Source organism: Lutjanus erythropterus, chromosome 19 (assembly GCF_056507025.1).
Source record: "Lutjanus erythropterus isolate fLutEry1 chromosome 19, fLutEry1.hap2, whole genome shotgun sequence".
Lineage (NCBI taxonomy): Eukaryota > Metazoa > Chordata > Actinopteri > Lutjaniformes > Lutjanidae > Lutjanus > Lutjanus erythropterus.
The window spans coordinates 21,338,713-21,359,966 of NC_139335.1; the positions used below are offsets into that span (position 1 = coordinate 21,338,713).

General features: G+C 40.9%; 2 protein-coding genes across 2 annotated transcripts in view; both read right to left on the reverse strand.

The window, feature by feature from the left end:
- LOC146309762 (myosin-10-like) overlaps positions 1–13,968 on the reverse strand; it is a 66,241-nt gene extending 52,273 nt beyond the window's left edge. The window contains exons 1-3 of the mRNA XM_084744514.1: positions 13,602–13,968; positions 10,822–11,199; positions 3,290–3,446 (exon numbers count right to left, since the gene is read on the reverse strand). Of these exons, the coding sequence (XP_084600640.1) occupies positions 3,290–3,446; positions 10,822–11,166 (502 nt within the window). The 5' untranslated portion in view covers positions 11,167–11,199; positions 13,602–13,968. The remainder of the gene's footprint in view (positions 1–3,289; positions 3,447–10,821; positions 11,200–13,601) is intronic.
- Positions 13,969–15,122: 1,154 nt separating this feature from the next.
- Positions 15,123–21,080, reverse strand: ddx47 (DEAD (Asp-Glu-Ala-Asp) box polypeptide 47). The gene is made up of 12 exons (XM_084745087.1): positions 20,921–21,080; positions 20,598–20,691; positions 19,599–19,787; positions 19,438–19,509; positions 19,115–19,233; positions 18,843–18,914; positions 18,583–18,699; positions 18,299–18,445; positions 16,952–17,089; positions 16,787–16,857; positions 16,473–16,602; positions 15,123–15,503 (listed from the first exon to the last, which is right to left on the reverse strand). The coding sequence occupies exons 1-12, from the start codon at positions 21,047–21,049 to the stop codon at positions 15,327–15,329; spliced, it is 1,455 nt and encodes a 484-aa protein (XP_084601213.1). The 5' UTR covers positions 21,050–21,080; the 3' UTR covers positions 15,123–15,326.
- Positions 21,081–21,254: the final 174 nt, after the last annotated feature.

Genomic DNA, 21,254 nt, shown 5'->3' on the forward strand with positions numbered 1-21,254 from the left:
CCAGACCATCAGTGACAATATGACATCAAGGATAATGTACTCTGTGTTGGGACAAATAAAAAATGAAAGGCAAGTGAAACACTGGCAAACGGGTTATTTAAAGAATTAAATCCTTTAGATGTGAAACAACATTCAAGAGAAACAAAAGGGAGAAAGTAATGCTGCTGTTTCATGGTTCAGCACTGATGGCACACAGCAGAGAGACTAAGGCTGTCTAAACACTGATAGACTGGGTGATAAAGGTTCTGCTTATCACAGCGGTTCTTCTACATCACAGATTCAAAAACAATTAGTCAGACCCAAAGTGGGTCACAGTCCTGTGTCTTGTGGGTCTTTATATTGTCAACATGCTCAGGAGGTCACAAACACCGAGGTGCACAGTTGCACAACTCTTCTCCAATATACTTTATCCCCTTGAACACTTGGCTATCTCGCCTTCATCATGGTGGATGACTTGACATAGGATTTAAATATAAACTGTAAACAAGCTAAAATTCTGAGTATGCAGCAGCTGCAGTTTGTGGCATGGACCAGCTCAGCAGTGTGTGTGCAGGATGAAGACAACTCTTCAGGATCAGTGCAGCAGGTCCAGTTAATGACAACCTGAAGCTGGTCGAACCTGCTCTCTTTCTCTCTTTCTCTATAAATCTCTTTGTCACAACAGCTCTAGCAGCCCAGCCTCTCACCACCCATGCTATTAGGAGCTTAGACATCTCTAACCCTCACCGCTTGCAGTATGTTACCCCTGTCTGAAACAGACAGAGGACGTTGTCCATCTGAGCTGGCAGTATGTGCTGATACACTGTGGAAACCACATAATGGAGACCACAACAAATTATAACAAATCCATAAATCGTTTTAGTTGAGCTGTCGAACATTTCAGACACAGTCATTTGATTTTCAAAATGAAAAACAAGATCCTAAGAGTATATCTCAGCATTATGTATGGAAAGACCACACTGAAGAACAGTTTGTACAGTGCTGTAATACTACATGGTACAAGTGAAGTACTTTGAAGTCAAAACTGAAAATCTGCTCAAAGATTGTAGGCCAAACTCTGGAGAAACTTTATGGACCAGCCTACCATAATAACATATTAAAGCTGGCCAACAACACTGTTTCTGATCCCAACCATTTCCTTAAATTAGTTTAGTTTATTTGCACATTATTTGTATAAAAAAAAAGCCTATAAAAATAATCAAAAGTTAGAAAACTGTCTCAGGAGGCGTTAGACACCAAAAAAGGTTTACGAAAATATCTCCACTATATAAATAACAAAAGTCATACTTTAAAAACAAGAGAGGTCCTGGGGTAGAACCCTGTGATACCCCACAACAGAGCCATTTCTGTTTTCTGTTTCAGTTTTTTTCTGAAAATCATATCGATGGCTGTACACTATGAATAGTGAATCCAGACTGTTACCATCAAACTGGAGATACAGGGTGTCATGATTTAATAAGTTTAGACTGAAGAACTCTTTTGCACATCAATCAATTCTAAAACTACATATGGAGCTTAATCCTGGATCCTGGTCTTCTGTCATTGTAATGTTAAATGTAAGGGGTTTTTTTTTGTTCATTTTTGTCATTTCTGTGATGTTCCAGATGGACCAAGAAAAATTTCAGACTTGCTCTGACAATAAAATATCATGCATCATCATTATGTTTTTCTTTTAAAGCTTTGGGAGAAAATGCAAGATATGGAATTCTGGCTGTACAAATCTATCCTACTTAAATAATGACATCACTATGGACTGAACTCGTGGGCTTGGAAAAAGTTAGAGTGGTTCAAAAAAGAAACCAGTTCATGGTTTGGAGAAAGAACGACAAACGGAGCCAGGGAGTTACATAAGCACAGCGTACCACTTGCCAATAATATTGAAAACAAGCCTAGTATGAACAATGCAACTTAACACTTAAATCCTAAATCCTTTTCCCAGTGTTTAAAGTGTTGACGATGGCGTTCAACAGCTTCTTATTACCATGCAATTACCTATTAACCACATGACACTGGTGATACAGCCGGAAAACCTGTTGGACCCCCCACCCTTCCCCTAATGACAGCAGACCTCTCAGACATAATCAGTGATGTCACATCCTCTCTGACCTCGTGACCTTTCACACACTTCACACACTTTCTTCACACACTAATCTCCTGGGCTATGCAGCAAAACCCCATGCTGCCTGCAAGTGAGCTAAACTTCGTGCCAAAAGAGTTCACACTTGTAATAAAAAACAACCCACCTAGCTATATCAGAATCCACAACGCTGCTTGCCAATTGAAAGTTGTTTCTACATCCCTGAAGATGATGACAAATGATCCCAGAGAGCACAAACTGTGATTTCACGGTTGTTTTCTAATTAAAAATTGGGTTGATATTTGATCTGAATGTCAAAGACCTCTTTTCACCCAATTTTCAACCAGCTTAAAATCTGGTTACAATGTCAGTGTGTCACAAAACACAAATTTGTTTTATAATTTGTTCCATTTAGGTTGAAAGAGAGATGATATTGATTAGTGTGAAGGCTCCAAAGTCAAATATCTCTGGTAGGTGAAGTCCAGTCCACATAAAGACACAATTTCAATGCATTTAAAGTTTCATATAAAATGTCAGAAATATGAAATATGCAGGCTGTGTGCTGCCAACAAGAAGCTTCCAGGACATTGCAATGGGAGACGATCTTAAAGTAAAATAAAGAAACTGTGGTTCTTGCTGCAGCGTAATGCACATGTGCATGTACTTAGGTGTACTGATTACAACTTAACTATTCTGAAGATTTACATGTCAGGACGTAGTATTAGGAGCGACAAAGACAGTTAATTGGAAAATGTGGTGGCTGAGTGGATTAAGCGCCTTCACCTTGGCAGTCAGAGTTTGTGACTGGCTGATGGTAAACGTCTTTTTCCAGCTTTTATCTTTGCAATTTCAAAATGTAAATAGGCTTTCATGTGCACATTGTAGAGGATGAAAAATGTCACTATAGCAAGACTTGATGAAATATGATCTAAATGTGAACTTTGAATAAATGTCTTCAAATGGTCAGTGAAAAAACTTTCTTTTCACTCGTGACCATAGTCATCTTACATGTCTTTTCAACAGAAAATGTTCACTGGGATAAAATTCTTTACAATTATACAACTCCAATGAGGAGCATTGTGAAACACTAATGTATTCAGTGTGGACGATGATGATGACATTAACCTGCGAATGAAGACAAATAACGACGGGAAGCAGCTTTATAAAAGCAAGATAAAAAGGTCCATTTGAGGAAAAAACGGTCTGTCATACCTTGAAGCATGCAGCGGTATGCTGACTCAGAGATGGCATAGATGTGTGGAGGCATCTCATGCCTCTTCTTCCCTCTGTACATCTCAATGATGTTCTCTGAGTAGATGGGCAGGTTCTTGTAGGGGTTGATTACCACACAGAACAGGCCAGAATATGTCTGTAATTAAACATACAAAACAGACAAATAGGGTGTAATTAATATGGAACAAAGAGGCTGCAGCTCAACATCAGAACCACTACATTTTCAAGGGATATTAAACATAAAACCTCAGTGTTTTTCACATTAAAATGAAGCATGCAAGTTTATAGTGTTTTAAATCATCAAGCCTGCATTCTATCAGTGCAATAAGACCTGTCATTACCTACTTTTTAGGAGCTTACATCATCATAGCGGGCATGCAACACAGTGATAGACACAGGCCAGACTGACTTAATAAAACACTGAACAGACTCTTGTCTCTTGTGAAGCAACAAAAGGCCCTGAAAGTCCTAAAAAAGAGTCTTTAAATCAAACATAGCACTCCACAAAGAGTGTATGAATGTTATTAAGATTCATGTTGGAGCAAGGAGCTTGCACTGCAAACGTTTAGCCTACTTTCTGACTAGTGGTGTTGCATGTGGCTGTGTAATTAGCCCAAAGATGTCTCCCCAGAGAGTGTGTGTGGTATGAATGCTTCTCAGCTATGCTGTAGGCTGAAACGACCAGGCAGCAGGGCAGCCAGGAGTGAGTGAGAGGCCCTGGTAGGGCCGGGGCTCTTTCTCTTTCTGCAGATGTTATAAGTGCTTTGATTTCCCCTATAGACAACACAGACAAAGAGCTGCCTACCAGTAGCATGACTTCCATCACTGGCATGTTAAACTAATTCTAGGGTCCTACACTGCATTCTGCTCATCTAGTTTAATACAAGTCTCCTTTCATCCCAACATGCTGTTTGCACACCATTACAACACACTCACCCAGTTCAAACAGTGTGCATGTGCACATTAATGTGGCTCCAAGCGAAGGATCTACGGTGAAAATTTAGGCTAAAAATATGGTGTAAATAACATGTTTTTTTAGTCAACTTGTATATCAGGGCTTTAGGAGACTTGAATTACACCAGACAAGCAATATGGAGGTATTTTATGTGTTTATTTAGCTGTTTTTTTACACTGGAAAACTGGTCACTATCTACTTCCATTGTTTGGGAAATTCTGCAAAGCGGTTTTCCAGTGAAACTCCAGCAGTGTTTTGCAGACTGACAAAATAAACCCCCACCATCAGTCGGCATGAGGGTGAGTTGATAATGACTGAATTTTCATTTTTGTGTGAACTATCCCTTTAAGAGGAGAGACAGAGAGTCACACACTACTGTAAGACTAAGTCATGTAGAGCTATGAAATCAATCACAAAACCTGGATTTAATCTAGGGCTGAAACTAATGATTATCTTTATTGTCAATTACCCTGATTTTTGATGTTTGGTCTATTTTGTTGCTTGGTCTATAAAAGTTTATAAAAGTGGTGAAAAATGTCAATCAGTGCTTCCCAAAGCCCTAGATGATGTCCTTAAATGTCACAAAGACTTTCAAAGACACAGATCCAGACACATGCTTGATGCATGCTATGAAGCAGTCAGGTCTATCTGGTTGGAGGATCTGGTGTTCAGAGGCAGCTGGCTCCCTGCTGGCTTCAAGGTCAGAGTGACAGACGTGTTTGTTTGTTCTGTCTCCTTGTGGGACCACATGTACACCCAGCAGTGACATTTTGTTTACAGGGACCACTCACGTTACTAAACTAAAAAAATCAAGAGAGTCGGAAAAATGTGAAGCACGATCTGTAACATGTTTTGTCATGAAAGTTTAAATTACAGTCAGACGTACTCTCAATATGGCCCTCAGAGTTTATAAAAAAAAGCACATGTTCTCTACAGACTGCAGTCTGTAATGAATGACTGAGCCTCTGTTTTAGAGTTTTAAATGTTTTAAGAGTTATTTCTTCAATTATCCTCTGCCATTACTCCTGCTGTCAATACATGGCATTGTATCATGATAGTCATCTATTCATATCCTGCATCAAAAATCACGACATCTGCTTCACAATTAAAACTACATCCAAGACTGAGTGAGCCACCAAGCTGTGAGTGACTCAGCAGACATACTGTAGATCCACAAAGGGGCCCCAGAGAGCAGACTGTAGCCATTACATAAGAGTTCAGTTAGGGGCCTCAGTCAGCACTGAGCAACGGATGCTGATGCAGAACAAAAAAAATCAGTAAGGTCTAGGAAAAAGAAGATGGGGAAGGAGAGACAGGCAGGCAGAAATGAAGCGTAGTGCAAGCATCCAGCTGACAGGACTCCCTCAGGTCCAATCCAGCAGAGAAGCAGAGGTGTAACAAACAGCGAACCGTGTTCCTATAAATTGCTCCCGACCCGAGGGGAGGAAAGAGCTCAGAGGGCAGGCTGAAATTCTAACTCTCCACTCTCCTTTTCGATACTAATGAAAAATTAATCTCCCCTTTTCTGAAAACTGGAGCTGCTATAAATAGGGGTTCTGTTCTGTTCTCTCCAGTTCTGCGACATGCAGCACTGAGTCAGCTGGCGAGGCCGCACAGAGATACCTGGACTGCAGGGTCAATGTGGACAGTCCCAGGGAGCTGAAGGGTTAATGGGGGAATCGTAATTTTATCACCTCTCAACATGCATTTTTTATTTGGTGAAAATTGCACAGAACACTTAGTATGCAGTCTCTTCTTGAACAGAGTGGAAATGGTGCATAAGTGTTTGCTTGGGAAACATAATCCGATCTCTAAAAATAACAGTGGTTGAATTTGACTGTGACTGTTACCAATTAAACAAAAATGCCTCTGAATCAAAAAGAAGCAAGGCCTACTTTTTGCCTGCTCGCTGTTGTACTCCAGGAATTATTGTGAAAGATCTTGCAGGATCATTGCAGTATAAAGAGCACACTGCTGTTGCCAGCTAGCAGAGCACAGGGCTAACTCAACACCGCCTGCCAAACCAACATGTCTGGCCCAGTCCAGGAAAGAGAAGGTGATATTTCCACTGTGAAATCAGATCCAGGGGAGGGGATGCCGTGGCCTAGTAACAGCTGAGCAACATACAGCCACAGCAGACACAACAGCCGACCCCATCTGCCATCTCTGATCAGTCAGGCGGCAGGCCTACGTGGATCGGCCCTTCTCCGTTGCAGAGGCTGGAGAGAACACTCTGGTTGCAGAGGCACCCTTGGTGTCATTGATCTGTGTTGAGTAGAAGAGACCTTGACCATTCCCTTGACAGTGCTTCGCTCTGGTGATTTCATAACAAAGCTTGCGAATACTTCAGACTAGGCTTTTGAAATATGATCAATACACTGAGATGCATGGTCTCAAATAACATCAACAGCAGCACCTTCTGCTTTTGTGCAGCTTTAATACAACTCCAAGTCCAAACAAGTCGGGATGTTGATTTTTTCATAAATACACACTAATTCTGAGTTTGATGCCTGCAGCGAATTCCTAAAAAAGTGGGGACAGGGGCATGTTTGCCAGTCTGTGACATCAGCTTTTCTTTTAACAACACTCTTTCACATTCTCGCTCGATATATGACCTCAAGTGCTCAACACTCCAGGGTCTTTGTTGTTGTATTTAGGGCTTCACATTCATTCATTCAATCTCAATGGGAGACAGGTCTGGACTGCAGGAAGGCTAATATTCTCTGTATGCTCCATTACTTTGAACCAACACTGTTATAAGTAGGATTGTACAATTAATTGCAGTATTATCAAAATCACAATATGGCCAAGGCACCATCCAAACTGCAGAACGACAACCAAATCGCAATTTTTTGCAAAAGAAAAAATGTGTGAGAAAACAGCATTATAATGTTGTACTGTGGTGCTGCAGAGATGCCCTAGCCTAAAAATCTAGCTCTTGATATGTAAGAAAAGAAATCTAAATATGTTGCATATGTCCATTATAATTTCTGTCAAAATATTGCAAAATAACTCTTTCAGTCTTGGCATTGCCTTGCTGAAATAAGCAGAGACGTCCCTGAAAAAGACATCATCTGGATGGCAATATATGTCACTCCAAAACCAGTACGTAGGTTTTTTTTTTTTAATATTCCACAACTTTCCTCATGTTTTGTTTCCCGACTTTTTTGAAACGTGTTGCAGGCATCAAATTCAGAATGAGTATATATTTACATAAAACAATAAAGTTTATCAGCTTGAGCATTAAATACCTTGTCTTTGTACTTTATTAAATTGAATACAGGTCAAAAGGATTTATTTATGTTTTACATGGCACCCTAACTTTTTGGGAACTGGGGTTCTAAGTTTGTAATTCTTGCTCACTGACTTTTAGGGCAGGGTGCCCATTATACTGCAGTCTATTCACACTATGAATCAGTGGTGGTCTATATTCAATTCATATTCACAAATTCATGCTTCTGTTTGTAAAACTCATGGTGGCATAAAAGCCAACAGAATATCAAAGGTTACATCATGACCCTGTAGAGAAATGGACCACATGACTCAGACATCTCCACAGGGATATGAGAAGTAACATGACTGTGCCTTTTTGTTTTAATTCGTTGTCTATGCTGCTTTACCTGTTAACCTGCTGCAGGTTTGACATTAGAAAACTGAACAAGGTGGGAGCAGGAACATGAGGAAAAAAAGTTAGACTTGCATACATCCAGCATTTGAATCAAAGACATGTTCAACATGTCATAAAAAGGGCAGATGTAAGAAATGAGGTCAAGATGCAAGAAGGAAAGACACAAAGTGCATGTCACTGTTCTCCAGTACCAGTGATGCAGGAATGAAGAGAAAAGCAGAAAGAGTGTGGGAAAGGGAGCAGAGTTGGTGAAGACAGGACGGACACTGAGCAGCAGCAGAACTGAAGTGGGCGGCAGGAGACAGACAGACGGACGATCTTTTTGCCATGAAAGAATGCTGAGGCTTTCTGACAGCTGAGGCTTATCTAACGACACAAAGGGCTGCTTGTAGCCCCGCTAGTGTGGCGTGGCCTGGTGTATAGCACTGTGGTTAGCCTGTGACTCACCACCTCACAGATAGCAAGCTGCTACAGTAAATGAGTTGGCTAAACAGGCTGACTGACTTCACACGGATGGAGTCGTCAGATGGGCAAAGAGCCACAGAAGGAGCCAGCAAAGGATCGACAAATCACTCATACCCCAAGGGCCTAAAAATGCAGTGGTACCTTTCAGCTTTCAGTTGCTGACCAGTAAAAGTATGTGACTCCAACCCACAGAAGAAATATTGGTAGAGAGGGAGAGTATTATCAGAGTCTTATCAATATTGTTAAGATGTTGCTCGTTGTTTAAGTGCCAATAAGTAGGATTTTTATCTCTGCCAGACATAGGCCTGGAGGGGATCAAGCATTTGACTGTGTGTGTGTGTGTGTGTGTGTGTGTGTGTGTGTGTGTGTGTGTGTGTGTGTGTGTGTGTGTGTGTGTGTGTGTGTGTGACCTAAAACATCCATTGGTACCAACCATGCTAAGGAATGGGGCTCAATATTACTCCAAAGTTAGGCTAAATTCTGGCATGGGAAAAACTGGCATGGCCATTTTCAAAGGGGTCCCCTTTACAGACATGACCACTTTTTGCTAATCTCATGTAGTTTTGGGTAAAAAACATGCAGTTGTTTGCATGCAGTGTTATTTTTACCTATTCTAAAAATAGTGTATTTGAATATTCCTGCAAACTGGGGTCTCTAAACTGCATTGGAACAGCAAAAAAATCTGGTGACTAATGAAATCTGACTGGTTGGAGGAGTAGCTGATCAGGACCACTGATTCATCTAGTTCAGCAGATGCAGAGTCCGACTTTGAAAGTTAAATTTGTAGGCAAGTAAACAAGGAATAATAAAACTGTATTGTGCATAGTGGTATATCTCTTCATTATAGATTGTCATTTTGAGATCTTGGTTCACATTACTCAAAAATGTGCCTAATTACAAAGTGAAGTGAAGTGAGCTATGGACTACAGCATGCAGTAAACTGAACCTGTAGTAAGGTAAAGATTTGCATAAAGATAAGGTGTAGGCTGGCTCAATTTTTAGCAGACTCTAGCAGATCTTTGCTGATCACACTATGATTCAGACAGGAACATCTTCTGACCTTAACCAAGCACGCACCCTGGGGGAAGACACTATATTATGTCTGCAGTAGATGTAGCTGAGCTTTGGGGGGTAAGTCAAACACACTGGAAAACGGTTGGAACACAGGGGGTTTCTTCTTCTAAGAGGAAAAATTCTCTTCCTGATAGAAAACCAACACAGTCAGACACATGTTTTCAATTTCTCTTGGCCGCGGGGCAAATTAACAAGCTCCAAAGCCAATTCTGAACCACGAAAAAGTAGAAACCATGACACTATGGTATGGCAGAGAAAATGAAGAAGAACCCAGGAGGGAACTGGGGGGACTGGCACGTCAATTCAAAACATATGGGAAATTGATGATAGCACCTTCACTGAAGCGTCTGAGCAGCGAGAGTCAGTGGTAAAGTTATGATGTGTGATTAGGAGTATAAATTATAAGTGCAACAATTGCAACTGCAGTCCCTGAACCAGAGTCTCTCAGGTGATAACCAACCCACATTCTATTCCTGGAAAACATGTCACTAAGTGGGTCAAGATCACAAGTAGAACATCACAGAGCAGCTCCATCTGAAGTGAAAGTGGATTATGAGGACAGCGGCAATGCAGTGATACAGACACTGACAGTGATAAATTCAGTGTGTGACATATTATTATAATAACTGGCCACAGTGACTCAGGTAAATTCAAATATGTTTGTTTTGGATTATGCTTTTGACCACAGATATTCTTCCAAACTGCTCAGGAGCTGATTACATCTAAAAATGTTGGTTTTTGTGCTGCCACGTGAACTAGGTGACAAGATCGTTCCCTGTGCCCTACATTTTGGGCCAAGTGTGTTTAGTTTTACACAGTGAGACTGTCACAGAAGAGACTGAGAGGTCAAACCATCTCTGTGATCAAACAAGGGCCGCCAGTGGGAGCACAGAGCAGTACAAACAAACTGAAACCAGTAGTGTTTATGGAAGAGGCCTGCCTTCGGCTGAGGTGAGAGAGAAGTCATGGGGGGAGGTAACAATCTCTAACCTGGAGGCACTAAGGAAAGAAGCAGCGGAGGGGAAAGTCTGGCAATGTTTAAAGACTGGCGAAATGCGTAAATCATACTGTGTGCAAATACGTGTGTGTGCGGTCAGGATTCATTCAGAAGAGGACAAAGCTCAGTGTCTTCTCTGCACCCAAACAAAGACTGATAAATATCAGCTCTTACTTTCACATTAGAGTGCAAAAGACTTACTTAAAACTAGCGTGCATTCAAGAAGAAATACCGTCCCATCATTTTGCAATTATAACAGTTAGAGGTGAAATCCTATCTACAGCTGTAAGATGCTGGAGATCTGTGAGTTTTAAGGTTAATCATTCCCCACTGTGGAAAGTATATAAAACAACACAGACAAGCTTTGGAGGGTCCAGGTCTGAGTCACTCACGTATATGAGTCCAGAGTAGTAGCGGTCCTTCAGGTTGTGCAGCACAGATGCCTCGTTCAGACAGGTGAGCTCGGCCATGTCTTCCACCTTGCTAAACTTGGGAGGGTTCATCTTCTGGATGTCGTCCTTGTTGATAACCACCTTCTTGCCGTTCTCGGCCAGCTCCACCAGCACCTCCTCGCCGCGCTCCTCCCGGATGCTGGCCGCCTCAAAGCCATGGCGCTCTGAGGGGACCCACACCAGCTTCTTGGCCGTCCAGTCAGCCTGTGTGGCTGGGTTGTAGACCACAGCCCGGTCCACAAACAGGTACCGTTCTGGGTCCTCTTGCCCACTCCGATGAGACATCTTATCTGGGGTTTACCAGAGCAACGTGGCCACCTAGAACAGACAGGGGAGCAGAGATTGGTATTTAGACATGACACGTAGGGTTAAGGCCGGGCAATATATCAATATTACATCAATATCGTGATATGAGACTAGATGTCTCCTTAGATTTTGGACAACAGGACAATTAATCAATTACGAATTGATTATTTCATTAATCACCAACAATTTTGATAATTGATTAAGCAATCTGAAAATTTTTAAAGGAAAAAAGTCTAATTTCTCTGATTACAGCTTCTTGAAAGTGGATATTTTCTTTACTCCTTTCAAACAGCAAACTGAATAGCTTTGGGTTGTGGACAAAACAAGACATTTGAGGATGTCATCTTGGGCTTAAGGAAACACTGATCAAAATCTTTCACTATTCTCTGACATTTTATAGACCAAACAACTAATTGATTGATCACGAAAATAACTGACAGATTAATTGACAAGAAAAATAATCATTAGTTGTAGCCCTAACTGTTATATCATGATATAGCATAAATTTTGTCTTTTCTGGCTTAAAGGCTGAATTACAGGAAAGTGATGTAATTTTCTTAACTCACCAGATTGTTCTAGCTGTTCTGTTATTTGCACATCGCTGATGTTTATTTATCACGATCTCTTAGTGTTAATATTTTCTGAAAGCACCAATATTTATTCCTTCAAAATTGTCACAATATCTATAACATATGAGGTATTTGGCCAACAAATATTGTGATATTTGGTTTTGTCCATATCACTCAGCCCCATGTAGGATACACACCATCAGAAACAGAACCTCCTGTTTTCTTTAAATCTCTATAATACCCCTGTGCTTCCCAATATCTGTGATCAGAACAGGCTCAAGAAGGGATAATGGTCTTTACTTTGACTTTATCATAATTACTCTTCACTAATATTTGATTTCCTTCTGTATCTATACGTATGTTGGCCTAATAATTGTATGAGAAAAGACCTTACAGGCTGTCAGATTACTCTGTGTGATAGAAGGCATGAATGAAAATGTCCTGCGCTCACATGTGATATGACGATGGACACAGTGAGGAGGAGACACCATATGCTGGCGTGCTGAACGGCGACACGAAATAAAGTTGGACCCAATTTTAAAGCCAGGTTTGATATCCTGCACGATTTGTCACTGAATGGCTCTGCACAATACTAATGCGCATACTGCGTAGGCTGCACCGCTCTCTCCCAGCAGATCAAACCGGACGTCGTGAATGGCACATTACCAGTCCCCCCCGGTTCGTCAGGAAACCTTGCAGTGCATCAATTCGCTAACACAAATACCTGTCGTTCAGACAATATTCACAAGATGCAATTGCCTGTACAGATGGAGCTTATACAACAGATACGATGACGGTGCACTGGCAAGTCCCCAGAAAGCACAGAATCAACGGGAGGAGGCAGAGGGGGAACTTGCAGCTCAAGTCCTGTTTACAAATATTAGTTCAGCTACTATCTGCGGTAATGAATCTGCGCTATAGGCATTGATAATTAATGTAGCGTTAACACTCAACACAACTGACAGACAGCGCTTACTCTGATGTCTATTATGAGTTTCAGTGGTACCCTATTAACATTAAAGCTACCACAAGGAGTTTTTAACTAGTTATGAAACAGTCTCGGTTTAATACTGATACCTCTGAATGACCCATATAAGATGACGAGACCATCACCGAGAAGACTGGGTACTTCTTTACAGTTATTCTTAATGTCTGCCACCGGGTCGGATTCTCTGTTAAATCAGATGCCTGTTCACATTTTCCCAGCAAAAGTTAAAAGCAGTGAGTAGTACATTAGACAGTTAAAAGGACTTTGATGATATAGATCATTTTTATTTTTGATGTTTCGATGTTTGATGGCCTCCAAAATCAACAAAATATCAAAATTCCTTGTAGCAGCTTTAAGGTGATAAAGGGGAAAGCGAGGTAGGCCAAGGTACCTCACATTAAAACGTGTGATCTTGACCGAGGAAACTAAAAAAAATAAAAGATAAAAGGAACCTTACATCAAAACAGGACATTGTATGGTCAAGACTTTGGTGTCAGTTCTGTTGAAGCTTATGGGAGATGCAGAGTAAATAATGTTATTTGGAGACCAAAAGCAAATAAATGAATTCTATTTATTTTGTTCTTTTATTTTTAAGAGGCACTTCTAGATCAGGGGTATGTTTGTTTCAGCAAAACTGACACCGAGCTCTGCAGCATATAATGTGCTATAATGATGTACTGTTCTTCCGTCTTTTTTAAGTTTGCTGCAGATCAACAAAATACAGTAATGACTGTAGTCGAACTTAGTTTCCAAGCGTCCATCCTCCATCATCGACACGGGTCCGTACAGCCACACCGATGGTCTGATATTCTCAGGCTCATCTCTGCTTCATGTTCTCTGAATAATAACTAACTTACCTGGTGTAGTGAGCGAAGCAGCAGTCAGATCCTGTTCACCAAGCAGTCCGATATCCCCCTGACGCGACCCTGACTGTACGCAACTAGCAGCTCCGCACAATTGAAATGCAGGCATGTATTTGGGCTTTGGTATGCACCACCACGGGCACAGTGCTGCCTCTAACACTGGGGCCCCTCCTAAACCGAGCGGACTTGACCGCTGCTGCCGCTGCTCCCGCCTACGGTGGACTGTGTTCACATAGAGAGTGACCACGCAGATCAATACACCACACCGGGTGACACCGCGCGGGACGATTCACCTGAGCGCAAACACGCGCTGTGTGCGCCGCTGCCTGTTATGATCCGCTTTAGCTCGCCGGAAAACACATTTATTAGCATTTCATCAGGACATTATCCTGCGGTGAACTCTTTATGAGATCTATCCCCCAAATATCTATGCATCGCACACACCCACCAGATGCAGCCCGGAGACAATTGGGCTCTGACTTTGCGGTCTTTCTCTCTCCCTCCCCATGATTGGCTGGAATGAACCAACCCCCCAATTTGCTGCAAATGAATAACATGCATGAAAAAAATGCATGAAACTGTTGCTTGCCTACATTATAAGTAGCTTCCAAAATAACCTTCATTATCACTGGTGAACTTTGTGGGGTCGCACTTTATTTTAACTGTAACTAAAAATGTGTAATAAGCCGTCCTTTGTATCAAATTAGACAAAAACTAGAAATGATATGTTCTTTATTAGACTCTATTAGACTTTATTAGAGGGTATTTAGGGACACAGGACAACAAAACTGAACTGTAAACTAAAGTTAAGTCATATATCTGCGCCTTGTGATACACCTTCTTTGACTGGTCCCATACAATTGGCCAAGACGAATGCATACTACTTTATTAAAATCACATTATCTTCCTATAGTATTGCAATAAGTCTGTGCAGTCACCCATAGACAAAATTTTCATCTACCTCTATAGTTTGGGCCAATAATTCTTGATCTTTGATTGATAAGTCTGGTTCACATATTGTTTTTAAATGGGGAAGTAGCTGATATGTGATTTCACTTTAGTTTGAAGTACAGTTCTGTGGTACTATGTCCCAAATTACCTTCTAATAAAGTGCAATAAGGATCTGACAGTAGGAAATTATACACTTTAGTCTACAGTACAGTTGTGTTGTAATGTGTTCCAAATTACCCTTTAATAAAGTCTAATAAATCTAGTTTTTGTCTAATTTAAAACAAAGTACAGCTTGTTAGTGTACCATAAAAATAAGTGTAATCCATTCTGGCACCTATTGATCAGCTGATCTCTCAGATCTTCATTCTAACACAGAAGGATATCTATTTTGAAAGAATGACATATGTAGCTTTATCCCATTCAAATGTCACATATTAAGTCATCTTTCCGTTCCCCAGCTGTACACTGAAACACCCCCCTCTTGTGTCTAAAAGCAACCACAGCAGCACTTTACGCTCATCAAAACTCACGCAATCATACATCACCCAACCACAAACACAAGCCTTGGGTTTTACTGTGGCATTTTTATTACAAATGGAAAAATCTCAAAGAAGAGGAGGGGAAAAAAGCACATTTTCTGTAATTAAATAGTTTGCTTCCATACTAAATGGTGGAAAATATGCCGTTGTCATAATTAAGTTGTACATCAAAAACAAGAGAGGCATTATATGTTGTGGTTATGTACAGTCTGTTAATGTCTGAGAGGTTTCAGCGTCCTCCCCTCCAGGCTCCTCCACCCCTCTTCTTCATCCCTCCTCGTCCTCCTCCACCACCCCCTGGTCCTCCTCTCACTTTTTTCCTCACTCCGCTTGCTTGTTCTGTGTCATCCTCGTCTCCGTCTCCTCCTTTGGGACGTTTCCTTTTCTCACCTTGCTCCTTCATTTCCTGAAGAAGAAAGGACATTTTTTTCTTAACCCAGTGTTGACAACCCAGATATGATATCCATCTTTCTTTGAAACAGTGGTTCCTAACCCCTTTTCTTTTCAGATTCACTCCTGCAGCCTTGTATTCAGATGGACTCAAGAGCCCTTCATCAACATCACCATATTTATCATTTTTAGCTAACAAATTAGATGAGCTACTCCAGAATTCATATTATCCTTATTGCCAAAACACAATAGTCTTACCAAGCTATTTACGTGGCTAATGAAAATTAATATTCTACTAACATTCCTGTTTACATGCAGTCATGCATGCTGTTCGACTGTGCAAATTCGTTCAGCCATCTCTTTGAGAAGGTTGGCTTTGCAATATTTGCGCATCATAGCCTCTTGAGCCTTTGATAATGCCTTAAGGTAGGTACGTTTCTGTCCGCAACCAGATGCACACTGCGGGTCAAAGTCTGTCATTGGTCACTTGCTTCAAGCGGCATCTGCTATCTACATTTTCAAAGTCCCCAGGAAACAAGAACAACCTCCAAGCTGCAACCAACATGGTGAAAATGGCACATTATCACCTGGGGCGCTAATGGTATGAACGTAAACAAACTAACAGCTGCTACCTTTTCTTTTGCAGTGATGCAGTCAGCCTCCCGACGTGCAAATGTTCCACCAAAACAAGTTTGCCCTCAACACTGTTTTTCAGCAGCACCATCGCTGCATCCTGGGCTTCGTGCCCACTACAAAATGTTTGTGATTGGTTTAAAGAAATGCAAACAAGGCAGGTACTTTTTTAACCCTATAGCAGAATGTGTATGAGTGGACCCAGACTTTTCTCCAGCTGAGTTCTGTGGAGAGAGGCCTCTTATTTTTTTAAACCTGTGAACAGGTCATTATATGAGTGCTTTTAGTCTATTCTTATCAATGCAAAGTATTGATTGTGTCTGTTTGACTCAGTACAGTAAAGATGACTTACAAGCCTGGCAAATCTCTGGGCCTCGCTCACTCTCTCCACCAGCATCATCACCTCCTCTTCCTGGGTAGGGAAGGCAGGAAGTTTCTTTCCAATCAGGCTTTCAATTCGTTGGAAAAGCTCCACATCGTATCTAAGATAAGAGAATATATCAGCATACTTCAGTCAACTCATTTTCACATTTTCACAGACAGACAAGCACACTGACTTTAACACTTATCAAAAAATATCAACACTTTAATAATGAAAAATCTAATCAAATAACCAAGAGATTAAAGAGGAAGTGTGGCTACTGGTGAGAAGCAAGCAGTTCTTACTGAGTAACAAAAGTGATGGACTTCCCGGACCGTCCTGCTCTGGCTGTTCTTCCGACTCTATGGATGTAGTCCTGTCAGGCAGACAGATCCAAAGATCCGTTCAAATAAATCCAAGTAATAACATCACCAAGTAAACCGAGAACGTGAATGTCAGCACCAAGGTACCTTGGAGTGAGTGGGGATATCGTAGTTGATGACGCAGTCAACATGAGGGATGTCCAGTCCTCTGGATGCCACATCGGTCGCCAGCAGCACCGATCGAGACTTGGACTTGAACTTGTTTAGCGCTCCAAGACGTTTATTCTGACCGACAGAACAAGACATGAAATAATCACGTAATTTTTTAAGGTTCTGAGGAAGAGTTTCCATCAGTGCTAATTAAAAGCTTATTTTCAGTGTATTTTTTTTACAGTATGTCATAAATTAGATAGTGATTGTACTAACAGTAAACAAATAAAAGCTATGCAGACTTAAAAATTTTATTGCAGTGTAACACAAAACCAGAAGACGGTGCTGTTCTTCCAAAAAACAATGGCACCAAAGCTGTTTGACATTCACACAATGTCTGAAAAGGATGAAGTCAAAGACTGGTGTTTATCCTCGTCAGCTGACTGTGAAAACTTCTGACTGAAGATCCCTATTGTGGCAGATAATGTGAATGCTTTAAACATTGATTTACCTTCTTATGGTAAACATACTGAAAATGATATGATGGTGACACTGACGGATGATCGTTATTCAGTAAATGTTACAACTCAACATTTAATTGCAACCCCCCCCCCCCCCCCCCCCTACAATTTACACTCTATATTTCTACCATACAGACTTAACAATTCTTGTTTACAGGTAATTATACACTAACGAAACACTTAATCTTTAAGGCAAGTTCAAGTTAATATTGACATTTATTTGTCAATGAAAGGCAATGAATTTTGCAGTTAAGTGCAACATAAAAAACCCACATGAAATAACAATAAGTAAGTGTAAGTGTGATATCTTAAAAATATTAGTTGTGATCAACAGTCCAAGACCCAAAAATATATTTAGCTCAGACAATAACCTGAATTTTGAACTAGAATCAGTGATTTTTTTTTTTTGTATTTTGCTTAAAAGATCATTATTTATCATAATTAAACTATCAAAATAGTAATTTTCTCTCTTTTGACTAACTGATTAATCAACACAGATCTAAAAAAATGGAACGCCTCATTCATGATTTTTACTCCAAGGTGCAGGCAATGCTGTGGACAGGTCTGCACCAGAGTTGGGTACTGTACTATAATGACAGGCCTTATTAATGATGCTGCATAGAGGATTCAGCGTCAGCAACATTTTTATGAAAAATGTGTTAACCTGAGCTGAGCTCAATGGACAAATGTTTGTCCTTTTTAGGACGAAGTGATTCCAGGAAGCACGAAGGTGTGTGTGACAGAAGGCCTTGGAGGTGACAACAGCGTGTGTGTGTGTGCGTGTGTGTGTGTGTGTGTGTGTGTGTGTGCTCTGAGGGTTTACCTGACTCATCTGTCCATGAAGAGGGATAGCAGTGATGCCAAGGTTCCTTAACAACAGCGCTACCCGCTGGGCATTGTTACACGTGCTGCAGAAAATCATAAATGAGTTGCCGGCCAGCTCATTCAGGATGGACACCAGGTAACAGTCCTGTCATAAAACAAAAACAGCACATAACAATGTTATACACTCCAATATACTTATAAATACCATTACAAAGTTATCATGGTATTTTGGTGTCAGATATTAAAACATGAAATGAGAATCTTCATTTCTGTGTGCCCTACCTTGTACTTTGATGGTATGAATACGTAGTACTGCTGCAGTTTGTCTACTGTAGAGTATTTGGTGGATACTGCACACTTAACGGGATCTTTCAGAGCTGCCCTCTGAAGTTTCTGGACCTGTAAAGCAAATAAAAGGATGTCAGAGCGAGAGAAAAACCTCCCAGGCTGTGGTGTAAGCCCCTGTTGTCAACTTCTTCCTGGTTTTCCTGGTTACTGGTCTCCAGTGACCAGTAACAGAACAAAGCAGCACTGTTGTTTACCTTTTTAGTCATGGTGGCAGAGAACAAGAAGGTACGTCTCTCTCTGGGAATCACCTTCAAGATTTTATCCACCTGGGAGCAGACAAAAGCAAACAAACTCATGGAGTCATTATTTTTGTTTAAATATTCTAAGTACAATGAAGGAGCATTTCTACTCAAATGATTGTGTTTCTTCACATTAACCACAGAAAACATTATAAAATGAAGTAAAATGTAGAGGGGAAACTGCATAAAAGCAATGGCATCAGTAACTCAGAGTTGTAACTACTCACCTCAGTCTCAAAGTCCATGTTGAGGATTCTGTCTGCTTCGTCCATGACCAGGTACTTCAGAGCTCGTAGGGAGAAGCCCTTTGTGTTCTCCATGTGGTCTATCAACCGACCAGGTGTGGCTGTAAACAGATTTTGATTTATTCTATCACATTCCTGCTGAAATTATCAGTTGTTTAAACTGCTGAATATTGAAACAACTGGAAGTTTGTGTAGATATTAATGCTTCACATTGATCCAGCACAAGCAAATATACATACATGTTCAGAGACATGAGCGCAGTTTTGATGTGTATGAAATGAAATGCTGATTATAGCTTCACTTACCGATAACAATGTGTGGTTTCTTAGCCAGCACCAAAGACTGAGACATCATATCGATTCCTCCAACTATGACAGCTGCAACAGAAATGAGACGAGCCTCAGGTACAGAACCAGAGAAAGTCATCTGCATCATTAAAACAGTTAAACCTTTAATGGAATCATACCACACTTAACACCAATGCTGGAGCCCAGGGCCTCAAACTGCTCAGAGATCTGAAACGCCAACTCTCTGGTCGGGGTGAGGACGAGGGTGTGAAGCCTCTGGGGTGAGGCCAGCAGCGACTGGAGGATGGGCAAAGCAAAGGCACCCGTCTTCCCTGAACCAGTCTCTGCCAGGCCAATAACATCCCTCCCTGCAGTTCAAGAAGAAGGTACAGATGGACATTAGTGTTATATGTATTGAGTAAATAAGCGCATGCCTTTACTCAAATATTGTACTTCACTACATAAATTTGCAATCACACGTAACTACACTATACTTGAGAAATTGAATTTTATTTAAAGTAGCTACAAAGAATTTTCATATTGTGTTGATTTTGGAGGCCTTGTGGACAAAAGCAGTAGTGTTTCAACACCAAGACACAAAAATATAACATCAACAATACAACTGGTCAAAGAACACTCTCTCACTGCTTATTTCTAGTAAGCCAAAGTACTATCCCCTGTGACTTGGGAAAAAAAAAAAAGTTGAACTCCATTACTATTCAGAGATATGCTGCACTTTTTACTCACACATTTATTTATCAGATATAGTTAAAAGATACTTCTATTATTAAGAGTCGAAAAACAATATTTTTCTTTCTTGCATATCAAAAAGATATTTGATATTTTGTCCATATTGACCAGCCCTAAAATTAAACCAAGAGCATATAAATAGGTAGAATTATGTCCACTACAACATTAAACTGCTGCTTAAATGGCAATGCATCAGTAATAACAATAGAATAATGTAATGGACCAAAAGGGCTTATTCTGCTGAATGATAACCTGAAGCACCCAAGGCTGATCATATATCTGTATGTTTACTTGAGTAACATTTTGAATGCAGTATGACCTTTACGAAAGTAGAGTAGGTAAACACTTGATGGGCTACACAGAAAGCTCAGTGGCACTGACAGTAAACTCCTCAGATAGAGTCAGCTGACAGAGAGATCATCACGTACCTTGCAGGGCTACAGGTATGGCTTCTATCTGAATCTTTGTTGGACTCTTCCATCCCAGCTGATCACAAGCCTCACAGAGAACCTCAGTGACGCCCTGCGGACGGGAAAGTCACCAGATAGAGACCTCAGACCGGTGCTGATCGTGTTTACAAATCAGATTAGAGCTGTTCTTTAAACACTGTCAGATTCCAGGTATAATATTTCATACGACAGAGCTACAGATGAAACCGACTTAGCTAGTGAAGCTAGCCTTAACTGCTGTGCTGTTGCTTGTTTATGTTGCTAAAATGACGCCCCTCCTTCACTCTGTGAGATAAACTTACCAAATCCTTGAAGCTCTTCACTGTTTCATCGTTTTCGCCGCCATTAAAGTGACTGTTATCATCACCAGTACTCGAACCTTCGAGTGTTTCTTCTGTGTTTGCCTTCACGCTTTCCTCTGTGTCCGCCATGCTGGTCGCCCCAACGTGTCGTCAACTCCGCATTGCGCAGATGCGGAAGAAAGTTTGATCCGCAAAGGACGACGGAAATTGTTGTTTCTCATACGTCTTTCACTTTTTCTTCTTCTTCTTTTCGTTTTATGGCGGGTGGCAACCAGCTTTAAGGTGCATTACCGCCACCTACTATGTTGGAGTGTGGACTAGAGGTAGAAGGAGA

Bases quoted from the DNA above. Each gene is read 5' to 3' on its own strand.
- ddx47 (XM_084745087.1), bottom strand. From the start codon at position 21,049: ATGGCGGACACAGAGGAAAGCGTGAAGGCAAACACAGAAGAAACACTC. The intron at 20,692-20,920 runs GTAAGTTTATCT...TCCCGTCCGCAG, and splicing joins TGAAGAGCTTCAAGGATTTG to GGCGTCACTGAGGTTCTCTG. The intron at 19,234-19,437 runs GTAAGTGAAGCT...ATCTGTTTACAG, and splicing joins GAAACCACACATTGTTATCG to CCACACCTGGTCGGTTGATA.